A 23,342-nucleotide genomic window follows, 5' to 3' on the forward strand; every position below is an offset into this window, starting at 1 on the left:
AGCATATCCTACTCCCCGAGAGGACTACTGTTTAAACAATGATGCTATTTAGCCCTGGTCAGTGTGGCTCAGTTGGTCAGAGAGCAGCCCCATGCACCAAAATGTTGGGGGTTCGATTCCTGGTCAGGGCACATGCATGGGTTGTGTGTTTGATCCCCAGTTGGTGTGCATATGGGAAGCAACTGATCGATGTTTCTCAGTTTCACAACAATGTTTCTCTTTCTCACTTTCTAAAATCAGTAAACATACTAAAAAATTTTAAACAAGAATGCTATTTACAGGAGATAAGAGAATATGAGACAAACCCACATGAAGGGCAAGCTTTGGAGGGAGCAGAGAGCAAGAAGAAACGTGAAGGAAGAGCTTAGGTAGGGCAGGTCTCATTCAGCTGAAATTTAGGTGGTCAATTTGCTGGGGAAGGGATAAGAAATGGTTAAATAGTCTCTCACTTGGCATATGGACTAAGGCAGCTTCATTTTTTGTTATTAAAACCCAGATAAGGGGGAAAGACAGCCAGGCCCAGTATTGGTTCAGATTTAGTTACTATTATCTCTACCCACAAACTCAAGTTGCATGGTTATAAATTGTTTTATCCTCCTCCAAAGGGGATATTAATGTCAGAACTTGGAAGGGGAAAGTGAGCTGACATAAAAAGAGGTTAAGCTGGGTCAGGTAAGGAGGTAACGCTATAAAATATAATCAGATAGTTAAAGGTTTTGTGAACCCCTCCTCTCTGCCACAGACAGGCCCATCTCCTGGCCAGGCCCCGTTTTCATCTGGGAAACCAGCTTTGGCCCCGGCGTTACAGTCGCAGCTGCTGCTCTCTGCTGGCTGCCTTGGCCTAGGAGGCTCTTCTCTCCTGGTTCCTTGGCAACTGTGTTTTAACAAACTGTCGGTCACCGAATTCGTAAATGTAGAGCTGGGATTAGCCTAATGGAGGTGTGTTAAGGTTCTCCCATGGCATTTCTACCAATGATCCATTTCTACCAATTACAGCTTGACATATTTTGATAACTTATTTGAAACAAAAGGGTGAATAACTCATGGCTACCTAATAGATCAAATCCTTTATCAGTATAAAACATTATTTTTGCCTAATTTCATAATTTTTCCTTTGGGTTCTTTATGTTAAGTCCTTTTTGTCACTCCTGGAGTCTACATTTTAAGATTTATCTTTGCTCATCTTTCTTTAATACTAGTTTCTATTATTCTTTAGTTATTAAAATTTTTAACCCAAATGGAGAGTGCTTTGCCTTCAATTCATTTTTATTTTTATTGCAGGATTTATAGGCTTTATTCATGTAGTCTTCATTATGTTTTTGGATTTTTGTGGGCCTTGTTGTTTTTCTTTTAAAATAAACCTTTTTTGTTGTTGTTTTTTAGTGTACTGGTAGGTATTTATTCTGTTTAAATTATAATTACGGCTACAATTTTTAAAAGGAATTATATAATCTATATTTCTAAGTTTCAAATATTAGGTATGAAACAGTGTCTTTAACTTTGATTTGAATAGAATTGACTCCTTGCTGAGAAAAATGGGTCACTTAATATGTTTATCATACCATTTACCACTCATTGATGTAAAATGCAAACACTTGGACTTTTTTTGTAGTTGTCAGAGCTGTCATTGATCATTACTGAAGGTGTAATCTGCAGTTACGTAGTGCTGGCTTGGTCTTTGAAGTGAAATGTACACGGAAATTTATGAATGGTCTAGCCATCTCCCCATAAACATGTGTGTCCTCATCATGCACATCCATGATAGTGTTCCTGGTCTCTTGGAACTTTTGTGGATTAGTGAGAATTCATAGATTTCTCTTCTTTCAAAGTTTAGGTTCAGGCATGATCAATTAAAAATAAGTTTTAAAACTATCATAAAACAACTATCCAGTGCCCAACAAGATGTTAGAAAACATTCTTTTCATGTTTCAACCCTGTTTTATTGCCCTTGTCTTATCTAGTGGACCTGTCACAAATGTCAAACGGTGCTCCTCATTATGGTGAAAAATGAAACAAAAGGTGCTTTCCCCTATCACCTATGTCCTGAAATAGCCAAAATATATACACAGTGGGCCAGAAGGAGAGGGAGTTTGCCTTTTTCTAACTTGTTTGAAAAGTACAGTGCAGACAGGCTGAACCCAGCTGGCAATTCTAGGGGTCACCAGTGTCATTAGCAGTGCAGGGCTGAAGCCTCTGTCCAGAGCTCACTTTTTAGAATAGCTGCAAGGTAAGGCTAAATTGAAGGTGTGTTTTTGTTTGCATTGCCTTACAACTTTCCCTTTTAAGGTTATGATAGCTGTTTAGTGACTGTTCTTTAAAAAATCTGTGATATATTTCTTCTCCAATTCAAAAGCATCGGATACTTCTCTTAATCAAAAATCATAATTACACACATAAAACTCTGTATATTAACATAACAGCCAAAATCTGCAGTCCTAGTTTGCTGTTTACCCGCCTGGTTCATGTAACTAACGTTAAACTCTGTCATTTGAAATAGTATGCATATAGCCTCTTGAACTTAAGATCTGCAGCTAATTAATGTTTTCTGATACTTGGTGCATACATACATGTATTAATATTTTCTATGATAATTTTTCAAAATATTTATTTTTTATTTTTTATTGATTGATTTCTTTAAGAGAAAGAAGGCGGGGGAGGGGAGACGGAAACATGGATTTGTTGTCCCACTTATCTATGCATCCTTTGTTGATTCTTGTTTGTGTCCTCATGGGAATCAAACCCACAACCTTGGCATATCGAGACGATGCTCTAATTAACTAAGTTACCCAGGCAGGGCCTCTCAAAATATTTATTTAAAAGCAAATATTAACAATAAATGAAAACATTTAAATATGTGCTCATTTATCCAATTGTCATACTAAATGTTTTAACCAAAATAGCTGTTCTGACTTTTTCCCACTCACGCTAGGTAGAAAAGTACTTGAATCTGAGGAAACATTTTACTCAAGCAGTAAAACCTTGTGCATTATGCAAGGCCTATTGGCTCTATAACATGTTTTTCAACTTAAATAGCCTTAAACACTGAAAATAGAAGGAGAGAAAGACTAAGCAATTCAGCAATTTTCTCCTATTTTCTTCTGCTTTCAAAATGGGTTAATTGTATTCCTATCTTGGGGAAAACTAAAAGCATCAATCCAGCTTTTCACAGATTCTTTTCTCAGCTGAATCTCTGCATGCAAAGCCCATCATTGAAGCCCTCGTGGTATTATATTCATAACAAGAAAAATTGTCACATTTTGATGATTCTTATTATACATGTTAGTACTTAAAATGACAGTATCATACATATCTCAAAATATTTTCATAGAATTTAACTTTTTTTCTTACTGGCTGTTCTTCATACTTTTAATAAATATATTGAAACAACTTAAAAAACTTAAAATTTTAAAAAATTTGAGTTGTCCCATAGGTCATATACTTTCTGTTATGAACTTAATACATTCCACATTTCAAAGTTCTGTGGACTGCCAATCACCCGCTTATGGACATTTCAAAATCATTGATGTGCTTGGTCCTCTTCTTTCTGTGTCATTTGCTGGCTTGGGCCGAATCCATTTCAAAGCAAAACGTAACGGCAGAGGGGCGGCAGCCAGAGGAACGAGGGAGAGAGGGGGGAATGCGGCGGTGGGGGTCAAAGGAGGGGGCACTCCAGAGTTCAACGATGAGTCCCTAAACAGTGAGCTGCTTAAGAAAAAGTAAGATAGCTCATTGATATTCAATATTAGTTTCCCCACGGCAGGTAGGTCGCTGTGTTTCACACCTTCTTGGTAGTTGAATGAGGATCTCTCTTGTGTAATGCCACCCCAGGTTCGAGGAGAGTGAAGATGGTGAGAAGGCCATTTAATGTCATGATCGGGACATCCCTGTTATTTCTCCTGGACTGTAAAGTTCCAGGCTTTCTGTTTTAAGGAAAACAAAGGACAAAGATTTTCCACCTAGCTGAGATAAAGGCACATACATATAGCATTGCCTCTAGGCCACATGCTCTGTTGGACCATGAGTGAAAAAATGCCCAGTTTTCTTATAGTGCATATTGTCACTCAGCATTCTGTCTGTATGAGTGTGAGTGCGTTTGAAAATGTGTGTGACAGTGGGGGGTGGAAGTCACCAAGATGCCTATCTCTGGAGAGATGAGTCCAGTGGGAGATGCATACAATGAGAGGAAGCAGCTGCTGGAAGCTCTGTACTAGAGGGACAGATGGTGCCACAGCTCTATCTTACAGACATAAAGTCCATTGTAAAGAGGTAAGAAAGAGAAAAAGAACCATAGCATAATAACACCTATATAAATAAAAACACCACCCCAAGAACACCGTTCAATGTAACGCAAGGCTACATACTTGGCCAGAGATTCCTGAGAGCGGATGTCTTCTGGGGGTCATGAGGGAATGAACAGGAAAATTGGGACAAAGGGGAAAATGAAATAAATCAAGAGGAGCACCCTGAGTGAGGTGAATAGAGAATACACTACTTTCTCCCACTTATTCATGGATCACAGTTCTACCTGCCTCTTGTCTAAAATCAGTTGTTTTATATAGTTTGCCCAGTTTTGTAGTTGTGTGATGGGGAGGCAAGTAAGACCAAAGTCCATTATTTACCATAGCTGGAAAAAGAAATGCCTTTTATCTTTTAAAAATTATTTTAATAAGTTTGAATTTTTATTTTCTTTTTCTATTTCTTCTGCAGTGTTTTAATTTGATCATTTTTTACACCTGGCTTATAAATGGCAGGCAAGGATTACAGTCACAGAGAATGGTAAATACCCTTTTCAAATAATTTATAACCTATTTGTCATTTTCAATGACCTGAATATTTGTGTCCCCCCCCAAATTCATATGTTAAAATCCTAACCTCCAAAGATAACTGTACTAAGAGGTGGGATCCTTGGGAGGTAATTAGGTCATGAAGGCAGAGCCCTCATGAGTGAGATTAATGCTCTTATGAAAGAGTTTCCAAAGAGAGGCTTCGTTCTTTTCACCATTTGAGAACAGAGTAAGAAGTCTGGGTGACCCTGATGAGGCCTTCATCCGACCGTGTTGACACCTCATCTAGGACTTCTAGCCTCCAGAACTGTGAAGACTAAATTTTTGTTGCTTATTTTAAAAAGAGAGAGACCATAAAAAGATCAATGAAGAGACAAGTGACTGGCACTGGGCATCAAAAAAAAAAAACAACCCGTTGGGGGCGGCTTTTGTGATGGATGCATTTTGCATTCTCAAAGAACTAAATGCAATGAACAGCTCACACAATAATCACTGGGGTGACTATATAGGTTTTACATTTATTACAATCATTGGCAAACAAAAAATACAGAAATGACACATGCTATCTGTAGTAAAATTCGTGCATATCATAAGGTCTGTTGATTTGAGCCTCCACTCAAGGTGATATCAGGTGTGCTGGGAGCAGAGAGGTGGGGCCACTTATTATGATCAGAACAGAGCACACAGGGTTCCACTCACAGGATCTTCCAAGACAAAAAAGCACGCTGAATAGTAAAGCCCAATGTAATTCTTCACTGTTTAATGCATTACATATTATATCATTATCAAGTAGGAATCTAGTATTGACATTTGCATTCTAGCTCAACAGTTACATTTATTACTCCTTATCATCCAAAATGTATGTTCTAGCAAATTACTTTCTGCCTATTCAAATAATCAGAGGTAAAGTCCAACTTGAACATATGAGCAAGGATATCCCCAATATAGAGTGACTGGCAGAAAGTATGACAAGGAAGAGATAGTTTACTTATACATAAGATTCAGAAACTATGGTTTCATATGCAGGAAAATAGAATCAGCTTTGTGCTTTTTCCTTACTAATTTCCAAACTAGAAATTAGAGCCAGTGTGTATATTTGCATATTTGTGTTTAATATACAAGAAGAGTGTACACAGGAAGCCCTGCTGCATTAAGTAGCTACTGCTGAGGTCACTGTTGTTTGGTCCTTACCGCTTTCAGCACAGAATTCCATTTGCTATTCCTTTGTTCTAACTGCTCTTTTTTATACCTGTCTTGGAAAGAACTATGGTTATCTTCATCCTCTGTCTCCGAGATGATTTCCATCTTCTGAATGATGAGTTTAATAAGCTCATGCTGTTTTTCCAGAAGAGAAGTCACATCCTTCAGCCTAAAAGGACACACAGGTTTCATGAATTTATTTTAGCACTTCTGAGGGCACAAAGGCCTCGATACTAGAAGTGTTCTGCATCAGATTGCCTGTGCACAGACCATAGGCCTCATGGCATTGGAACCCTTCTCAGTTTAAGTGATTTTCCTACAGTTACACTGTTGGTTCATGGCTGGTTTACTCCTGTTCCCATTTTAAAGATTAAAACACTGATGCGCAGGGAGGTTAAGTGGCTTGAACTTAGGTAAATGAACCTTAAAACTCTCACATTCAACCACTGTACACTGTACAGCTTCTCCAGGGACCCTCAAACTCTTTCAGAGCTTTGATGTATGAATTGAGATGGCTCACGAGGACTGCAGCATAAATACTGATAGGCAAATAGCAGCAAATAAGTTGTTGGGCCTAAACACTCACGACTCTTAATCTACTAGCAACATCAGTGACTTAAAACATGCCTCGATATATTCAATAAACACAAATATACAGTAGAACCTTCTACTATAGATCATTATTTAAGAGTTTTAAGTTTCTCAAATGAAGATAAGCACCTACCGGTATTTCTGCTTCAGTATTTCTACTTCTAAAGCTGTATCAGCATTTGGTATTTCTTGTCTTGTTTCATAAGTGCAAAAGATATAATGAAATATACACTGTGGGATAAAAGATTAATAGTTACTCAAGTAAAATGCAATTCAGGAATTATCTCTTGAACACGTGCCATAATTCAACTACTGAACTAGAACATACTAGCAAAGTGTCTGAGAGCCATGGCCCTCAAGGAACTCACATTCCGTTGAGAGAAACAGGCATGCAAAGAGAAATAATGGACTTACATACATTATAACAGAGGAAAGTACAAGAGGTATAAGTAATGTAGAAAGAGGAGTAAACTGGAGTATTATTTAGGAAAAGGTTTAAATGAATTTTTATGAGAAAATTGTCATAAAAAATGACCATCGTAAGTGGTGGTATTTCATACAGGATTAATTACTTCTCTCAAACTGTTCCGTACTATTATTGGACACAAGTGAATTTCACATGGGGAAATTTCTGAAACGCTCTTTTAATATATATGAAAAATGTAACGTCTTTAAACCATTAGTGGGCTGGAGATGGTCAAGGGCAGATGTGAAATGACCAGGAATGAGGTCGTTTTAGGAGTCCAGGCGAGAGGAGATGGCCACTTGCTCAGGCCACCCAGGAAGGCAGCTGGCCTAAACCTGGGATTGACTGGATGTGAGGGGTCCGGAAAAGGGAGGGCGGACATCAAGGCTGACATCCTGCACAGGCAAATGGATGTTGTGGACATTAATGGACATAAGGGACCTTGGAGAAGGATGGGCTTTTCCACCCTTTCCCCACAGGGAATGTTGGGACGGAGTGACACACAGGAGGAGTCAGTCATAAGCTTTTACCTGAGTCTTTTTTAATATGCAGAATTTGAGGGACCTTTGAGACATACCAGGGAAGATGTCAAGTACCTCGTTGGACAGAGGGGCCCAGAATGCAAAGGAGAGGTCTAGGCCAGAGAAATCAATTGCTGAGCTGCTGGGTTAGGTAGTAGTTGCAACCATGGATTTGAGTGAAATCAAATAGGGAAATAGAGTCGGAATAAAGCCTAGGCTCACACTTAGGTTGACTTTATCATTTTATGACTATACAATGGCAAATGAACCTACAAATAATTTAGAATATTCGTAGGGAAAAGAGGAAGCCAGGAGATGGTTAAGATTAGTATCCAGTACTAATATACTAGTACTCTTAGTGTAGTCCCTTTTCCATTATGATGCAATGACCTTGCGTAATCTTTGTGTATTTTCTATATGTATACTCTGTTGTATGTGTGTCCTGTATATGCACATAGACATACATATACATCTGCACATATATGTGAGTGACATGTAATTAGGAAAAACAAAGCATATCTGCACTGTGACAAGGAGAGTTAAATGGTATGGCTGGTCCACCCATCTAATGCCCTCATAGGGACATGGCACATGTTTAACACTGAAACTATCACTGAGCCGCTTAGAAATGGAGACAAATATCTCCCTCTGCACTGCCCATCATTTTATCATGTTGGCTCCACCTTGCACTTTTTTTTTTTTTAAGATTTTATTTATTTTCAGAGAGGGGAAGGGAGGGAGAAAGAGAGGGAAACAGCAATGCGTGTTGCCTCTTGCACACCCTCTGCTGGGGACCTGGCCCACAGCCCAGGCATGTGCCCTGACTGGGAATCGAACCGGTGACCCTATGGTTCTCAGGCTGGTACTCAGTCCACTGAGCCACACCAGCCAGGGCCCTGCACTTTTTTTTTTTAACACAATTATTTGCTTCCCACAGGCAGAGCAACTCAAAGTATGTAAAAGGGCACCCCTAGTATGCACAATGAATGAAAGTCAAGCAATGTCCCTCTGTTTACATGGATGTTTGTTACATGTACTTACTAATAACCCTCTACGATATCTGGGTCTGTTGGGATACACGATGATGGATTTCTGATCTACTTTACGTAGGAACCAGATAGGCAGCTTCTTCTCTAAGTTGGTATGAAGTTCCACCTAAAGCACATTTTGGATTTAAATGATAGAAATGCTTAGTTAACACCTGGAATTCATACACTGAACAGACACAATCGTTAGTACAGCCCACTGAAAACTGACTCCTGTGTCCCGATTTATGCACAAGCAGCTGGGCTGGCCAGGTTTCCTTCATCTCTAGAAGCCGGTCCCTTGCCCCTACCCTTCACCTCACGCACTGACAAGACAGGGGCTAGCTACCAGGTTGGCCACATGTTAACACAGAAAGAGACTCAAGCAATTTCTCACTTTTTCTGCCGAGATTGCTGTAGGAAATTATTTTTTCACTTTTGATTTTCTGACTACGAGAGGTACACCAGAGAACGTGCACACCAGGCACAGCATGACTTTTCTCAGTACTAAGAAAATCCTCATATTCAGCAGTTTGTTCTCAGAGCTCAGCTATTCTTATGTGTGAATAGTCTGGATGGTGCTGATGTCAAATAAACATGATACTTACCTGCATAGCAATCCTCTTCAACAGTGCATGCTTCTGGACCTCGGCAATGTCACCAACTGCCAAGCCAATCTGAAGCACAACACAGCGTTGAATCACTACCAGTTTAATGGCTTATGTCCCAATGCCCTTAAGCTCTCTGGATACTGTGAGAGTGGGCATGATATTCACTAGTAATGCTCCTGAAATGTCACTTACACATCTTACGGAAAACTGCACAGCCTGTGTAACTTAGTAACAGTGATGGCCGTGTTGGTGGGTCCGGTAAACTTAAGTGTTATCATGAAAAGTTAAGACATACAAATTAATCTGAAATTCATTTTAATTTAAAGTAAAAGTATTTTCTTTTTGGAGAGGACAGGGATGATGTGATATCAGATGCTTTTGGTGATAGCCATGCAATATGGTTGGAAACTGCAGGAGTTTAACATCTACAGTAAACAAGAATGACTGGACAACATGGAAAAGTTAAAACGTTAAATTGAGGGACTGAAGGAATTTATATCTTACATACTTTTGACAGGAAAAGGTAGGGGTTTACCTTATGTTTTAGGGGTTGGTGAAGCCCCGGTTAAAAAAGAAAAGATCCATTTAGAAATCCATGGTTAGACAGAATTAGGTGAGGGGAAGGGGACAGCTCAGTTCTACTCAGTCCAAATGAAATTGCTTACCTTCACTCTTTCACTGTTAGACACTCAGTGTCTGTCTGCCCTGAACCAGCCCCCGCTTGCTGCTGCCTGAGAGGAAAAGCCAGTCCCTGTTCTCACGGAGCTCCAAGTCAAGAAACTCCAGGAGAGAGGGGCGGTGACCATCCAGGTCACCGCTGCATGCCCAGTGCTGAGAATAGTGCAGGGCACATTGTAGGCACGTAAAAGAACTGCTGCATGAATGAGCGGTACAAGTATAGCCCAGGGTGGGCAAACTAGCATTGAGAACCAAATAGAGTCAGCAAGTAGGTTTTATTTGGCAGGATAATGTTTTTGTTTTTTAATTTGCAAGCCCTGCCGGGGACATTCTCTTTGGTTTGGATTAGCCCCCCTCAAAACCAACTGTCTCACAACTGCAGCTCCATATATCAAATGTTCTTGCCTGGGCTCTGAAGACACCTGAGCTTGTGAGTCATAGACTTTTAGCTTGTGAATCATCTGAGCTGGTGAGTCTCATTATAATTTATTAATATAAGTTATAAGCTTGTGAATGTCATTAAAATTTACTAATTTAAGTAACAAATTAATAACAAAATATTAACCAAATACTATTAATATTTAATAGTAGCCAATATTTATTAAATGCATAGCATTTTTAAATGCTTTGTATTCGCTTACTTCATCCTCACAATAACCCAGGAAGTAGGTTTTATTATTATCTTCCTCTGATTTGTGCAAGATCTGAGTAGGATCCAGAGCACGAGGACCCTTGCACGCTATGCTCATGGGTTTAGACTGGATTGAAGCTTTAGAAGAGGCACAGAAAGAAAAACTAAAAGAGCCGTTGATGGGCTCAGCTTTTCATTATGAGAACATCACTGTGGTGATCATTTGCAGGAAGGATTAGACAGAGAAATGAGATGAGATGGAGAAATTCTTCAGTGCACTGCAGCAATATGGATGAGGAATCATGAAGGTGCAAGCTAATAGGGAGTAGGTATAAGGAGCAAACGTTTATTGGAAACAAACGTGAAGAAAAGGGGAGTGGGTAGATGGAGAATATTTTCCAATGATCTGAGACAGTTTGAAAGAAGGAGAACATTGTCTATCTCTGCTCTGTTGGGTCCGCTTTTACTCTAGGACATGCAGGTAGAGAAGCTCAATGGGCGTTGGACATGTGGATCTTGAATATGTCACCAGCCTATATTACTGTTCAGCCAAGTTCTCCCCTAGATAATGATATTCCAAAACATAAGCGATTCTAAGAGAAGAATGTGGGCTTTGTGTCCTTCTCTATTATTCTTGGTGCCATCCTTTATTTTTCCCGGTCACCAAAATAAAACTCTGCAGTTGTGTCAAGTAAGTGAAGCAAAACATTAAGTAGTCTGTATTATCATCATTTTTTTTTTCTGAAAACTCTGCCTAGCACAGCCCCTGGTGCACAGTCAGACTCATAAAAAATGTGTGGAATATTTGCATATTTGAATCAATGAATAAGGAAAAAACATGCCCTGTAATGCTGGCTAGGGCTCTCCATGGACCTGGGGAATGCTCCTGCCTGTGTCGGCCAGGACGCTTGCAGCTGGACAGGCATCTGTAGAAGGGCACGGTCTTGTCTGCTGGGGGTAGTCAGCCTTCGAGTGGTTGGAAGGGACACCTGAATGCTGCAGATGCCCTCCCCACTTAAATCTCTGGTCTAGGTGAGATTCAAGAGATGAGTTCTTCCTCCTTCACATCATGAAAGTCTCTGCCTAAACTTTAGCCTCCCCTTCTACCGCCTGACAACTCCAAAGCACATGATTCATCTTTATTTCCTTATTCTACCTTGCAGCTATTGAGAGCACTTATTACCCTCACGTCATCATGCTACATATTTCTTTGTTCATTACTTAACTTCATGACAAGTTTTTAATTATGTAGGGAGTGGGTATTAATCTGCCTTGTTCACTACTGTTTGCTAGCATTTGGATCAGTGACTGGCATTAGAAGATTCTTGATAAGTATTTGCCAAGTGAAAGCATCTTTGCAACCCCTGAGCACCACGCTGTGCCAGGCACATTGAAAGAATGAATTTCATAAGTGCCCCCTTTTCCCTTCATGGAGGGAGATTAAGGAAGCTAAGAATAATTATTATTAAATGCCCCAAATGATCAACAAACAGGAAATACAAGGATAAATTACTTACAAGTAAATTCATGAGGACAATTGGGACAAATATTGTGAAGGTTATAAGTTGTGCAAAAGATAGAAATGGATATGCCAATTCATTTCTCAAAAATGGTTCTAGAAAGGCATCACGATAATTGATATCTCCTAGCATCATGCTGAACGTCTGCATTATAGAAAGCAATGGGGAGCTGAAAGTATCCTGAGGAAAGATGGTAAGGGAAAATGAAATGTGAGATGCATTAATGAAAAAAAGTCTCCTGGAGATAAAATGATAAAATCATATTTAAAATATTTTTAAAGTCATAGGATTATAGCTACTAAAATACAGTGATAAAAACTACTAATAAACTGTGGTAAAGTCATCACAATGATCTTTTCTGCACATGCAACAAACCATCATGCATTATACATAAACTTTTTGACAATGGAAAAAGTCATTTAATAAGGCTATACTTTTTCCTGCAATGAAAATCACTTGAATATTAATATTGTGTCATTGAAAGTATCCAAAGTATCCAAATATTGTGTCACTATTGCTTTTATACATCAATAAGATTTAAATATAAATATATATTCCTATATTTATAGCAACAAAATTAACCACAGCTCCTCACCTGTATACTCAGGAGGACGTAAAAACTGAGTCCAAAGGCCAAAAAAAGGAAGACAAACACAACTGTGGACCTCAACAAAGTCTTCATAATTACCTCCAACATAACAATGAAAATGCCACAGTTTTCAAATCTAGGAAAATTTGAAAAATTAAAATATTTTTCACTTTTCTAGTCCAGTGTATTTCATTCAGCATCAGTGTTTACCAAGCACTAGGCACTAGTTTTCACAAATGAGATAACTGAGGCCAGCCACTTCCAGAAAGAAGACATGAGAATTCATGAATAGTCAAGCCTTATTTTCAATCTGTTCGTTCAACCTGCTTTGTTTCTTCCTGTTTTCCTCTCCTGACCACTTGGCCAAAGGGGGAGAGAGAAATAGCTTCCCAGAGACAGTGCTACCGGACGACGAGGGGAGGAGAGAGATGAGTCGCGTGGCGCATCAGTGGGGAGTAATGAGATGAGTCCATGCACCTGCAGGCACCCGCCACAGGGCACATACACATGCTTCACATTCGCCATCCTTACAGCTCCCCGAGCTTTCCTGTGTCACCCCTAGCAACCTACCCTGTAAAATGTTTGGGTAGACAATGGGTGCCATCTGGCCACCAACGTGTACTTTCCCTTTGGCAAAGGTACTCCATTACAAGGGGAGTCACAAGATTTTAAAGCTGAAAAGGACTTCAGAGACCTTAGAAACCAAGTTCCCAGAGGCATCCAGTAACTTGCTAAGGTCACTGATAATGACAAAACCAAGAGAGTATCACCACTTGGACCTGTTTTAAAGCCTCTTGCCTTCCAGGCCATTGTTCTTGCCACCAGATCATGTCCTTTCCAGGGTGGTGGGGGAGAACAGGGCTCAACTCCGGGGTTGGAAAGATTTTGGCAAAATGCTGACATCTGACTTATGAGCTGAGATCTTAGGCAAGTTACTAGCTCAGTTGCCTCAGCTTCTTCTTTGGTAGGCTGTGAGTGACAACATTTACCTCTTGTTATTGTTAAGATTACATGAAATGACATATTTAACTCAATGTTAGCAGTTGTGGGAGATGGGAAATTAGCCCTTCTTCCCCTCTAGAATTAGATTCTTTGTATTTACTTTTTCCCTCCTATCAGTTTTACTCCCCATACCTGTCACTCACTCCCTTTTGACTGTATTAATATAAAATAAATAATTACAAGATAATAACAGGCAAAAGAAGAATAGCTAATACTTTTATATGCATTGACTCCCACAGGTTTGTCTAAACCAGTGGTTCTTAATTCAAGGTGATTTTGCCACCTAGAGGAGAGTTGACAATTATCTGGAAACATTTTTTTTGTTGTTACATGGGTGGGGGATGGTTGCTACTAGTGTGTAGCAAGTAGAGACCAGGGATGTTACTAAACATTCTACAGTGCACAGGACAGAGCCCCACAGCAAAGAATTATCTGGCTCCAAATTTTAATAGTGCCATGTTTGGGAAAAAAACTGGTCTACACTCTCAACTCCAAATCTCCCTTCCCTTTTTCTTAATAGTATATAAAAGATATCTTCACAGTCTACAAAAACTGGATAAGGAATAAGCCAGTTATGCATTTATGGAACTTATAATAGTTCTTCGTTTCATATTAAACATGCCTAAAAGATATAGAAATCATTGAAGCTGTTTTTACCTCTGAAGATACAATAAGAAGTTCATCCAATAAAAGTAAATAGCAATTGCTCCACATTGCCATTGCGCATGAGCTGGTATACCAGCAAACAAGGGCAACACAAAAATTATGCTTGTTGTGTAGATAACCCACTCAACTCCATTGTTAGGATCCAAGAAGTAATTCTTTTTCTGGGGTTGAAAAGAATGAAGAATTACCACACGTAAAGACCAATACCTAGCATCTTATAGATGGTTATGTATTATATGTAACCAGTCACAATAGTTTTACATTTTTCTGGCATTGCAGCTGGGGAGTTTAGGACCCCGGAGCCAGCCCCTACCATCCTGGACTGAACTCAGAGCCCTGGGTCCATGTCATTGTTGAAGATGGCCTGGCCTCTTGTGTTGACCTCTTATGTTGCCTAAGGAAATTCTACAAATTTCTGTGCTTTCTCTATAGAGTCCACTCTGTTTTAAGGAAAAGTCAGGGGGGAGGAGGAGGCTGCAGGTTGGTTTAGTAATTCCTTTCTGTCTATGGACATGCATGTGAATTTTTCAGGATATAAAGCAACTAAGGTTACTTCTAAGGAGATTTGAAAACTATGTTAAGAATCAATTACCATAATGATTTGGTGTATTTTCTATTCTTAAAGATGTCATGTAGAGTAGACCATTTAAATAGCAATAAGAAAATGTGGAGACCAAATCTGTAATTTTCATGTTTAAAAAATGAAATTGATGAAATACTAAATAATACTCCCTAGATCACTTCATGTACAAATGAACAATACAGTCTCTCAAAATTGTGACAATTTACTGAAACTATATACATATAAAAATACGTGCAATGTATATTATGAAACAAATGTAAAGCACTATTATTGTCATACAAATACCCATGTGCTTATATCATGTAGTAAGGTAAATTTTCACAGAAAATAAAGTATTGTGTAAAAAGTATATAATTTTTTAAAAAATAACATTAATAAGAAGTGTACCCCAAAAATGAACAATAAAAGTCTTAGAAATAAAAGATTGATGACATTCATCAACTAAAACAAGGATCTGCAGATAATTCCCATAACTCTTTCATCTGATCTGAGAGTGGTTCATCCATTTTAAAAAGTAGAGTAAAAGGTAAAAATTATACTAAAAAAGTTCCCAATTTTTATTATAACCTGAAATTTTACACAATGAAGAAAAGTATTCCTTTTAGGAAAAGAATTCAAAGAAAAACACATTTGAAATGGAGTCTTGGCCCAAGTAAGTCTTTATAAACAGTTACGTTCAAAATCAGCTAATTCAAAAATCTAACTTTTATGTTAGCAAAATACTAAACCAATATCAGAGAAAACACAGAAAAGTCACTCATAAGCCCATTTGTAGCCAGACTGACCCACATGGACGTGTGAATCTGGAACATCCCTGCCTCAGCTGGGTCAGGGAGGCACTATCCAGTGCAGCGAATGTATCTAAAACCGTGTAATTTCTACATTTGGAAAAGTTTGTTTGATGTTTCCAATCTACACCTTTGTCAAGGTATGTGATTTTATTCTGACATACCTTGTTTCAATAATAATTTAGCAATTAATTTGTTTTGCATATTAAAATATTTACAACTTTATAGATACAAAATGCATTATTTACCTGTTGGAAAATTTGGACCACTTCTTTGCAATATCCAAATAAACTTGATAAAAAAACTAAAATCATACAAACTTTTATAGAATATGAATTCTGAAACAAAAACAATATAAGAAAGCATGTATAAGGAAATACATTAAAACAACACTAATTTCTTAATAATTTCCACTATCACATTTTTATTTTGTTTTTCTTTTGCTTCATTTTTATGTACTATCTATGTTTGCTTTAAACAGAAAACTACAGTTATGCCAATATAAAGACAACACATATTCATTTCATAATGCCCTAATTAAAAGAGTTTCAAAAATTGCCAACTGAATTCTGAAGGAATATGAATCTGAAGATCCATGTGAAAAATTATTTTACTCTAGTAAAACACACGTAATATAAAATTTATCATTTTAAGGGTTTTACATTTTATATGTACATTTCCATTTTAAAAAGTGCAATTCTGTGGCATTAAGAACATTCACGGTGTTATACACCATCACTACTATCTAGTTCCACAACTTCTTTGTCACACTAAATGAAAATCTTGTACCAACTAAGTATCTCTCCCCTCTCTCCACAATTCCTGGCAACCACAAATCTGTTTTCTTTTTCAGCTATTTTCAAATTTCATACTTCAGCATTCAAGCTAGTATCTCATTCTTGTTAATTCCTTTAACTTAATTTTCAAACTCATTTACTAAGTCTCTCTCATTCCACAAAGGATTTTAGAAGAAATTGCTACCATATATGAATTCTATAGGTTATTTATAATAATAATCAAAGTCCTGCTATTTCACCCTTATTATGGGGTTAGTATTCCTAAGGTAAAAACCACATTTTTAATAATTTTTTACTTTAAAAATTTGGAATATGAAAATAAATGAAATAATACCTTGGTGTCTAACAGTTCTGAATGATCACTAGTTTCATTGATAATTCCAGTTGAGTTGAAAGCCAGACCTGGCTTTATATTGACAACAAGAAAGGTCATAGGCAGGAGACCAAGACAGTAAGATCCGAGGTTCAAAATATGGGCTCTAAACCCATAAGCCAACCTACAAAAAAGTAAGTAAGCCATAATTGAAGCGTTTCAACAAAAAATATTTCCTTAAGATACCTGTGGAAAAGTAGTTAGGATCTCTCAGAAATCTATTTTGTAAATGTACTGAACTTTAGAACCAGGAAGTTCTTTGAATTCACGTTTTTTATTTTCAAAATATTAATCTCAACTTCCCAGTAAACCATGATTTAAGAATTTCTCACCAATTAATGGCAGAACAGAGACATTAGCATGTATCTTCTGACTCTTAAGTTAATTGTTCTTCCTGGGAACATACCTCCCTCTTCACTCATGCGCACTAACCTGCAGGGCCCAGGAATGCCTCTCGTCTTACGTAATGATCCCCCCAAATATGTTATTTAATATCAAAAATAACCAATATAATCATTTTAATAACAAAATATGCCTTCAACACTTTTCTTTTTCAAAGTATAAAACATTAAAATAATAAAATCTAAAACTCTAAAATACTATTAAAACAAAATCATTTAGAAGACTTTTAATGCATTTAATGGAAATATCATTAACAAGAAATATTACTTAATACCCACCATTTCATAAGTAAATATTCTTTACACACAGGATGGTTGAGAAGCTCTATGCGATTATGTTGTACCATTGTCTGAAAAATAAGAAAAGGTCAATAAAAATACAATCATATTAAGCTACCAAGTATAAACTAAGCTTTTTGTTTGTTGGTTTTATCATTTTACTTGTTATTATGAAAGTAACAGCTGTTTATTTTTAAAAATTTGAAAAACCAAAAATTATAACAAGAATGTGTTTTTTTAAAAAACACAAGCTAGAGAGAAACATTTTATGCAAATGTAAGTATTTGATTCACTTTGTCTCTTTCAATTTCCCACTTGTTGAGCTAACACAAGCTTTTCAATCTTACAGAAGTTACAACAGGAAAGGACACTAAAGACAAACAAGCAAGAGCTACACCCTTGGTCTTTGCTTGAAGAAACTCAAAGCTTATCTTTCTAGAAGGATTTTAAACAGTAAAGTATACATAATAGTAGTTAAATTAGCCTGTATTTTATAAGTCTTCATGAGTTATTGGGAACTACTAGTATCTATTTCAAAATTAATTTTAAAAATTTTATTGTATTTTTCTTTTTATTTATTTATTTCTTCAAATACATTTGTCTCTGCCTCCCCCCCACCACTTTCCCTTGCCCCCTCCCTCTTTCCCTCCCTCAACTCTTCCCCTTTGGTTTTGTCCATGAGTCCTTGCTATATGTTCCTTGACTTTCCCCTTCCCTTCCTTTTCCCCGCCCCCCCCCCCTCCTTCCCTCTTGTCTCTGTTGATTTCTTTTCCTTTCAGTGTTGCTGGTCTTATTTTCCTTGCATCTTTGTATTGTTGGTTAGGTTCCACTTATAGGTGAGATCATATGGTATTTGTCTTTTCTCCATTACTCAAAATTAATTTTTAATTTTCAGTAAATACATAGAGGAAGGATATTGGCCAGATAGCAGAACAGGAAGCCCCAGACCCTCCTTCACCCACTGGGACTGAATACATCAACTTAATAATACATGGACCTATTGCCTTTATGAGAAATCTAGAAAACTAAGTAAAAGATTCCTGCACCACAGGTGAGCCCTTAGCCAAAGATAGTAGGAAAATCATGGCATTTACTTGCTATAACCCTCCCCCAGCACAGAACATTGAGATTAAGAGAGAGAAAACTCCCAACTCCTTGGCTTCTCCCTGAGGAGGGGAAGAGGAGAGTGGAACACATGTTCAATGTTCTAACTTTTCGGGGGACGGCCGAGGGTCTGTTTCCTGTCTTGCCTGAGTCTGAGTGCTGACACTCAAGCCCACCTAGACTTTTAGATTCTGTGCACCATGATTTCCTGTACCAGACCTGCTGTCCCTCCAGAAGACCCTTGGCTGTCCTAGAACCAAAGCAAGGTTTGCTATGTTAGTAAGGCACTATCCAATCATGTGCTTACATGCTGCCCACTGAGTGAGGTGTTTTTATTCAAGTGAGCCTGTTTCATATAAATTATTCTGAGTCTATATTATTCAGAGTCTATTTCTTTTTAAAAGCTGCAAATATTTTATTTCCTCCTATTCTAGTGGTGGAGACAATAAACTCTTTCTGATAAAATATTGCCTGTTCTTCCAATTACAATGGGGAAAAACCCACCCATAGACAAAAATTCTCTAAGTGTCACTGTAGTTAGTTACCTTTAGGCACTGCTATTGAGTCTGAAGGCCAAAATATAAACTACTCCAGCAGAACTAAAATGCTTTGCATAGAGCAAATGTGAGAGTCGCTGCCGTCACCAGACCTGTGAGTGTCAAATCCATATGCCTGCTCCTTTCACATTCCAAGTGCTCAGTAAGCCTTTTAGAATTTCACTTTAGGTTATGACTGGTAGCATGGTCTGTACCAAAGGCTTTCATGTAGAGAAAGGAATTGATTTGAGGTGAATGAAAATTCTGAATTGGTCTAGTCCAGTGCTGCTCAGTGGAACTTTGTGCTGTAATGGAAATGTTCAGTATCTCTGATATTGAATAGGAAGGCCACAGACTCCCTTGGTTCCTGCCTGTTAGAATTGTGGCTATGGCAAATGAAGAAATGAATTTTTAACTTTATTTAATTTCAACTTATGTAGTCACATGTGGCTCCTGCCTACCATATTAGAGAGCACAGACCTAGGTCCTAGATCACAATTTACAAATCCAGCCCTCAAATTGCTTTTATTTTGCCTGCAGACAATTTTATTTGTTGCCAGTATTTACACAAGCCTGAGCTGCCATTCCCACATGGCAACAATTGGTCGATACAATAGCCATTGTCCTTTTACACCAGGAGCTCATCACACATCTGTTACCTGTTTCCTCTGCAGTCATTTGAGACCCCTGGTTTAGACTGAAGTAGATCGCTTGCATGGCTTCCATTGTCTCATCTGCTAGAAATGTAAATGCACTCTTTGGGATAAGAACTGGTTTGGAGCAAGTCACTTGGGAAATTTGGGTCTGTACTGAGCATTTAGGGCCTGTTCTCAGAGTGCCTTTATTTTTCCCGAAGGTTCTAAAAGCTTCTGAAAGTTCAGTTTACTGTGGAGCCCCGTGGTCAGCTGAACTTGGAAGCTATGATTATAAATGCCAAGCCCTGTATCTTCCTCTGGTTCACACTGGAGCAAATTCTTAAATATGTAGCATGTCTGTATGTAGATGGACAGCTTGTGTTATCCATGGTTTATTGGATTCTGGGCTGGGACAGGTTTAGCATGACCGTAAAGGCTAAAGTGATCAAGAGTATGGAAGTTTAAAGAAGCCAAATTGTAGCAATTGTAGAAAATGATTGCTTTCTTTACTAAAAAAATAAAGGGTTGTGCCGCATGACAGATAGACATAAAAGTATAAACCTGGAACTCTCCAGGCCCCTTCCTGAACTATTATACCAAAACATTACAGAGCTGGTGTAGAAACTACCCGGATAATGAAAACACTGGACTTACATTGATGATCGTGAGAGGTTCATATGTAATATCCTGTGCATTTTTTTTCGTGAATTCTAATGGACATTGAAGATATCTGAAATTATACTCAATCTGTAGAAGATACAATTTTTAAAAATTATAGTCTAGTATAGACCCTAAAACTATTCTTAACAAAGCACATACACGAGCCTACAATTCTGCTGAAAATTAAGTGATTCAAATAAAGTGGAGTCATTTCATCTGAACAAAAGTAAGTTATTATTGTATCTCAGTTTCAAAGAGTAAATATTCTTAAAAAACAAAAAATAGATATTCTAGAAGGCTGCTATTCAATTGATTTTTAACTTATAGTCATGGAACAAGATGAATTCTCAAAAAATCAGACCTTTTAGAGCTTCATTCTTCAAGCAACACTATGCAAGAAAATATAAGACTAGAAGCAACCCTAAATAATGTTATTGGAAGCAAGTGAAATATTGGGTTGGGGGAAACTGAAGATCTAAGAGGGAAATTACCTTATAAGTAGATAATTTAGCAAAATGACAAATGAAAATAACTACCACCTTTGGAGAGTGTGAAACTCTAACACTTTTAACATTCTTTAAAGAATTATAGTAAAATAAACTTCAAATAATTATGGTAAAATAAGCTTACGTGGTAGTTTCGGCAGGACTTGTCTTCTGTGGAGTGTGTCATGCAGCAGTCTAAAAGTACCTTTGAGAGGAAAAATGGCTAAGACATTGTATGGGAGAGTAGAGAAGAGGCAGCATTTGATCCCATTTCTAAAAGAACACCTGAGACATTCCTTTCCCTTCCATTGCTTCCTGTGCCTCCAAGCTACACTGTAATTCATGTCATTGAGAAACAAAGTTTAAAAAATAAAATGTTACGTCTACCACTGCACACCACAGAAACACAGTGGATTCAGAGAAAACATCAGGCACTTGAGAAACAAGTTGCATTTACTGAAATTTGAATAAGAAATATTCCACTAATTCTGCCTAAGATTTGATGTCTTCCTGGGATTCTAGAGAATACATAGATTATTAAGGATTCCTTTAGTCGGCATCTTGCAGTGATAATTTATCATCCCTAATCAGCTCTCAGCCGAGCGCTGCAATCTTTCTTTGGCTGAGGTCCCATCTGCATTGCCTGAGCTGAAGTTCTGTGTTTGCTTCCATACCTCGCTTGCTGAGCAGCACTGACAAAGTCTTCTTCTCGAGCAGCACAGACAGGATAGTGGCGGATAGCTGTTACAAGGATGAATGCTGTAGGCCCTCCAGATGCTTCACAAAGGGCTCATTTAACACTTATGGGGTCATTACAGCCTCCCCTAGGTTGTGTGGGGACAAATATTTTTGTGGGGCTCCTGTTTGCAGAAACGATTTGAGGCACCCCGATCTGTGTGTTAGTACTTTTCTGATGGCCCAAATTCATATCCCAAGAAAGAAATAATGCCCAGTCAGGCTGTTCTCCTGGACCTGGATTTAGATACAAGGCCCCAGATGACCTCATCAGTATGTCTCCCAGAGCTCCTAAGGCATCTGGTCAACCCTTCCTGAAGGACTCAGGGGTGAAGAGTTGGACACCACCCTGAAGGGGAGACTCAGGGAGCCAGGCCCCACGGGCTGGTCACCACGCCAGAGGGCCTTAAGAAACCGCGAGGAAGTCTCTGTTGGTGATGAGGTAGTGGTACTAGGGGTCATAATAGACAATAAAGACTAAACTAGTCAGTAGTGCTATGCAAGCCAGAACCAGAGAGGCAGATCGGGCTGCTACAGTTTGAGAACCCTGGACTAATCAGCACAGGCACAGTGAAGGGTGGGCTGGGGAGGGGCCAGGGCACAGAGAGAGGGATTGTGCAGGTTATTCAAATATGTGATGTGAGGCCAAACTAAAGCACCTTTAAACTTAGTTACCCTATTTTTAAAACATTTCACAATACTAAAACAATACAAAGTCATTACAGAAAACTAGAAAATATATAGTAGCATAAAGGGAAGAAAGAACAATCATAATGTCACACCTGTGATCATTCTTATTAATATTTTGGTATATTTTTTCAATTCTTTTCAATGTTTATTATATGTAAATATTTCTAACACTTTTTATTACTATTAATAATGTTGCAGGAAACATCATTGTATATAAATCTGTCCCTCTGATTATTCATTAGGACAGATTCCAACAACTGGAATTACTGAAAAAGAAAGTCTGAGGTCGTTTTCTTTTTTATTCTTGTAGTATTATTTATTAATTATTGTATTATTTTCCACATGAACAATAAACCAAGTTTGTTTTACATTTTTGTATTGTATTTTTTTCATTACCATTTATCCCCTTTTTCAATCCTGAATATTTATATGACTTTTGATAGAATTTATGCACCTACACTGCTAATCTACAAACTAGACCTGCTCCAATATCCATTAGATGTTATAAAGAAAAAAAGCACATGAAGTACTTAACACATACTAAGTGCTTATTAAATAAATAAAAACAGTGTTTATAGTGATAGTGCTAATAACCACATTAGCAGTATAATAAGACATGTAATATTGGCTAAGCGCTATCCTAAGTACAATATATAGTTTACCTCCACCTTTTGTAATACTTTGCAACGTCAGTATCAGCATCATTGCCTTAACAAAACCAGAAAACGGAGCTCAGACTGGTGAAATGACTTGCCTAAAACAAGAGGCCGAGTCAGGACTAAATCCCAGGGCCACCAGGCTCCAAATCTGTCTCACTGTCTCCTCCAGTACTTGAATATATTTGTCCCTATGAATGACATTCACAGTCATTCCTCTTGTCTTAATTATTCGCTACCTGTCGCAGTCTTTAAATACTGCATCCTTTATACCTTTATACCTACATCCTTTAACACTCACGTGCTCAGTGTGTGCAGGCATTTCTCTGGCAGCGG

General features: G+C 38.0%; 1 protein-coding gene across 1 annotated transcript in view; it reads right to left on the minus strand.

The window, feature by feature from the left end:
• Positions 1-5,954: 5,954 nt before the first annotated feature.
• The window catches only part of TRPA1 (transient receptor potential cation channel subfamily A member 1), a 45,991-nt gene continuing 28,603 nt past the window's right edge, over positions 5,955-23,342 (minus strand). The window contains exons 16-27 of the mRNA XM_054590049.1: positions 21,071-21,130; positions 20,435-20,527; positions 17,506-17,576; positions 16,787-16,949; positions 15,904-15,993; positions 14,276-14,445; positions 12,623-12,752; positions 12,025-12,207; positions 9,196-9,264; positions 8,604-8,717; positions 6,709-6,806; positions 5,955-6,153 (exon numbers count right to left, since the gene is read on the minus strand). Of these exons, the coding sequence (XP_054446024.1) occupies positions 5,955-6,153; positions 6,709-6,806; positions 8,604-8,717; positions 9,196-9,264; positions 12,025-12,207; positions 12,623-12,752; positions 14,276-14,445; positions 15,904-15,993; positions 16,787-16,949; positions 17,506-17,576; positions 20,435-20,527; positions 21,071-21,130 (1,440 nt within the window). The remainder of the gene's footprint in view (positions 6,154-6,708; positions 6,807-8,603; positions 8,718-9,195; positions 9,265-12,024; positions 12,208-12,622; positions 12,753-14,275; positions 14,446-15,903; positions 15,994-16,786; positions 16,950-17,505; positions 17,577-20,434; positions 20,528-21,070; positions 21,131-23,342) is intronic.

This window comes from Pteronotus mesoamericanus, unplaced genomic scaffold (genome assembly GCF_021234165.1).
Source record: "Pteronotus mesoamericanus isolate MK-2021 breed Mesoamerican mustached bat unplaced genomic scaffold, CSHL_Meso_final scaffold_174, whole genome shotgun sequence".
Classification (NCBI taxonomy): domain Eukaryota; kingdom Metazoa; phylum Chordata; class Mammalia; order Chiroptera; family Mormoopidae; genus Pteronotus; species Pteronotus mesoamericanus.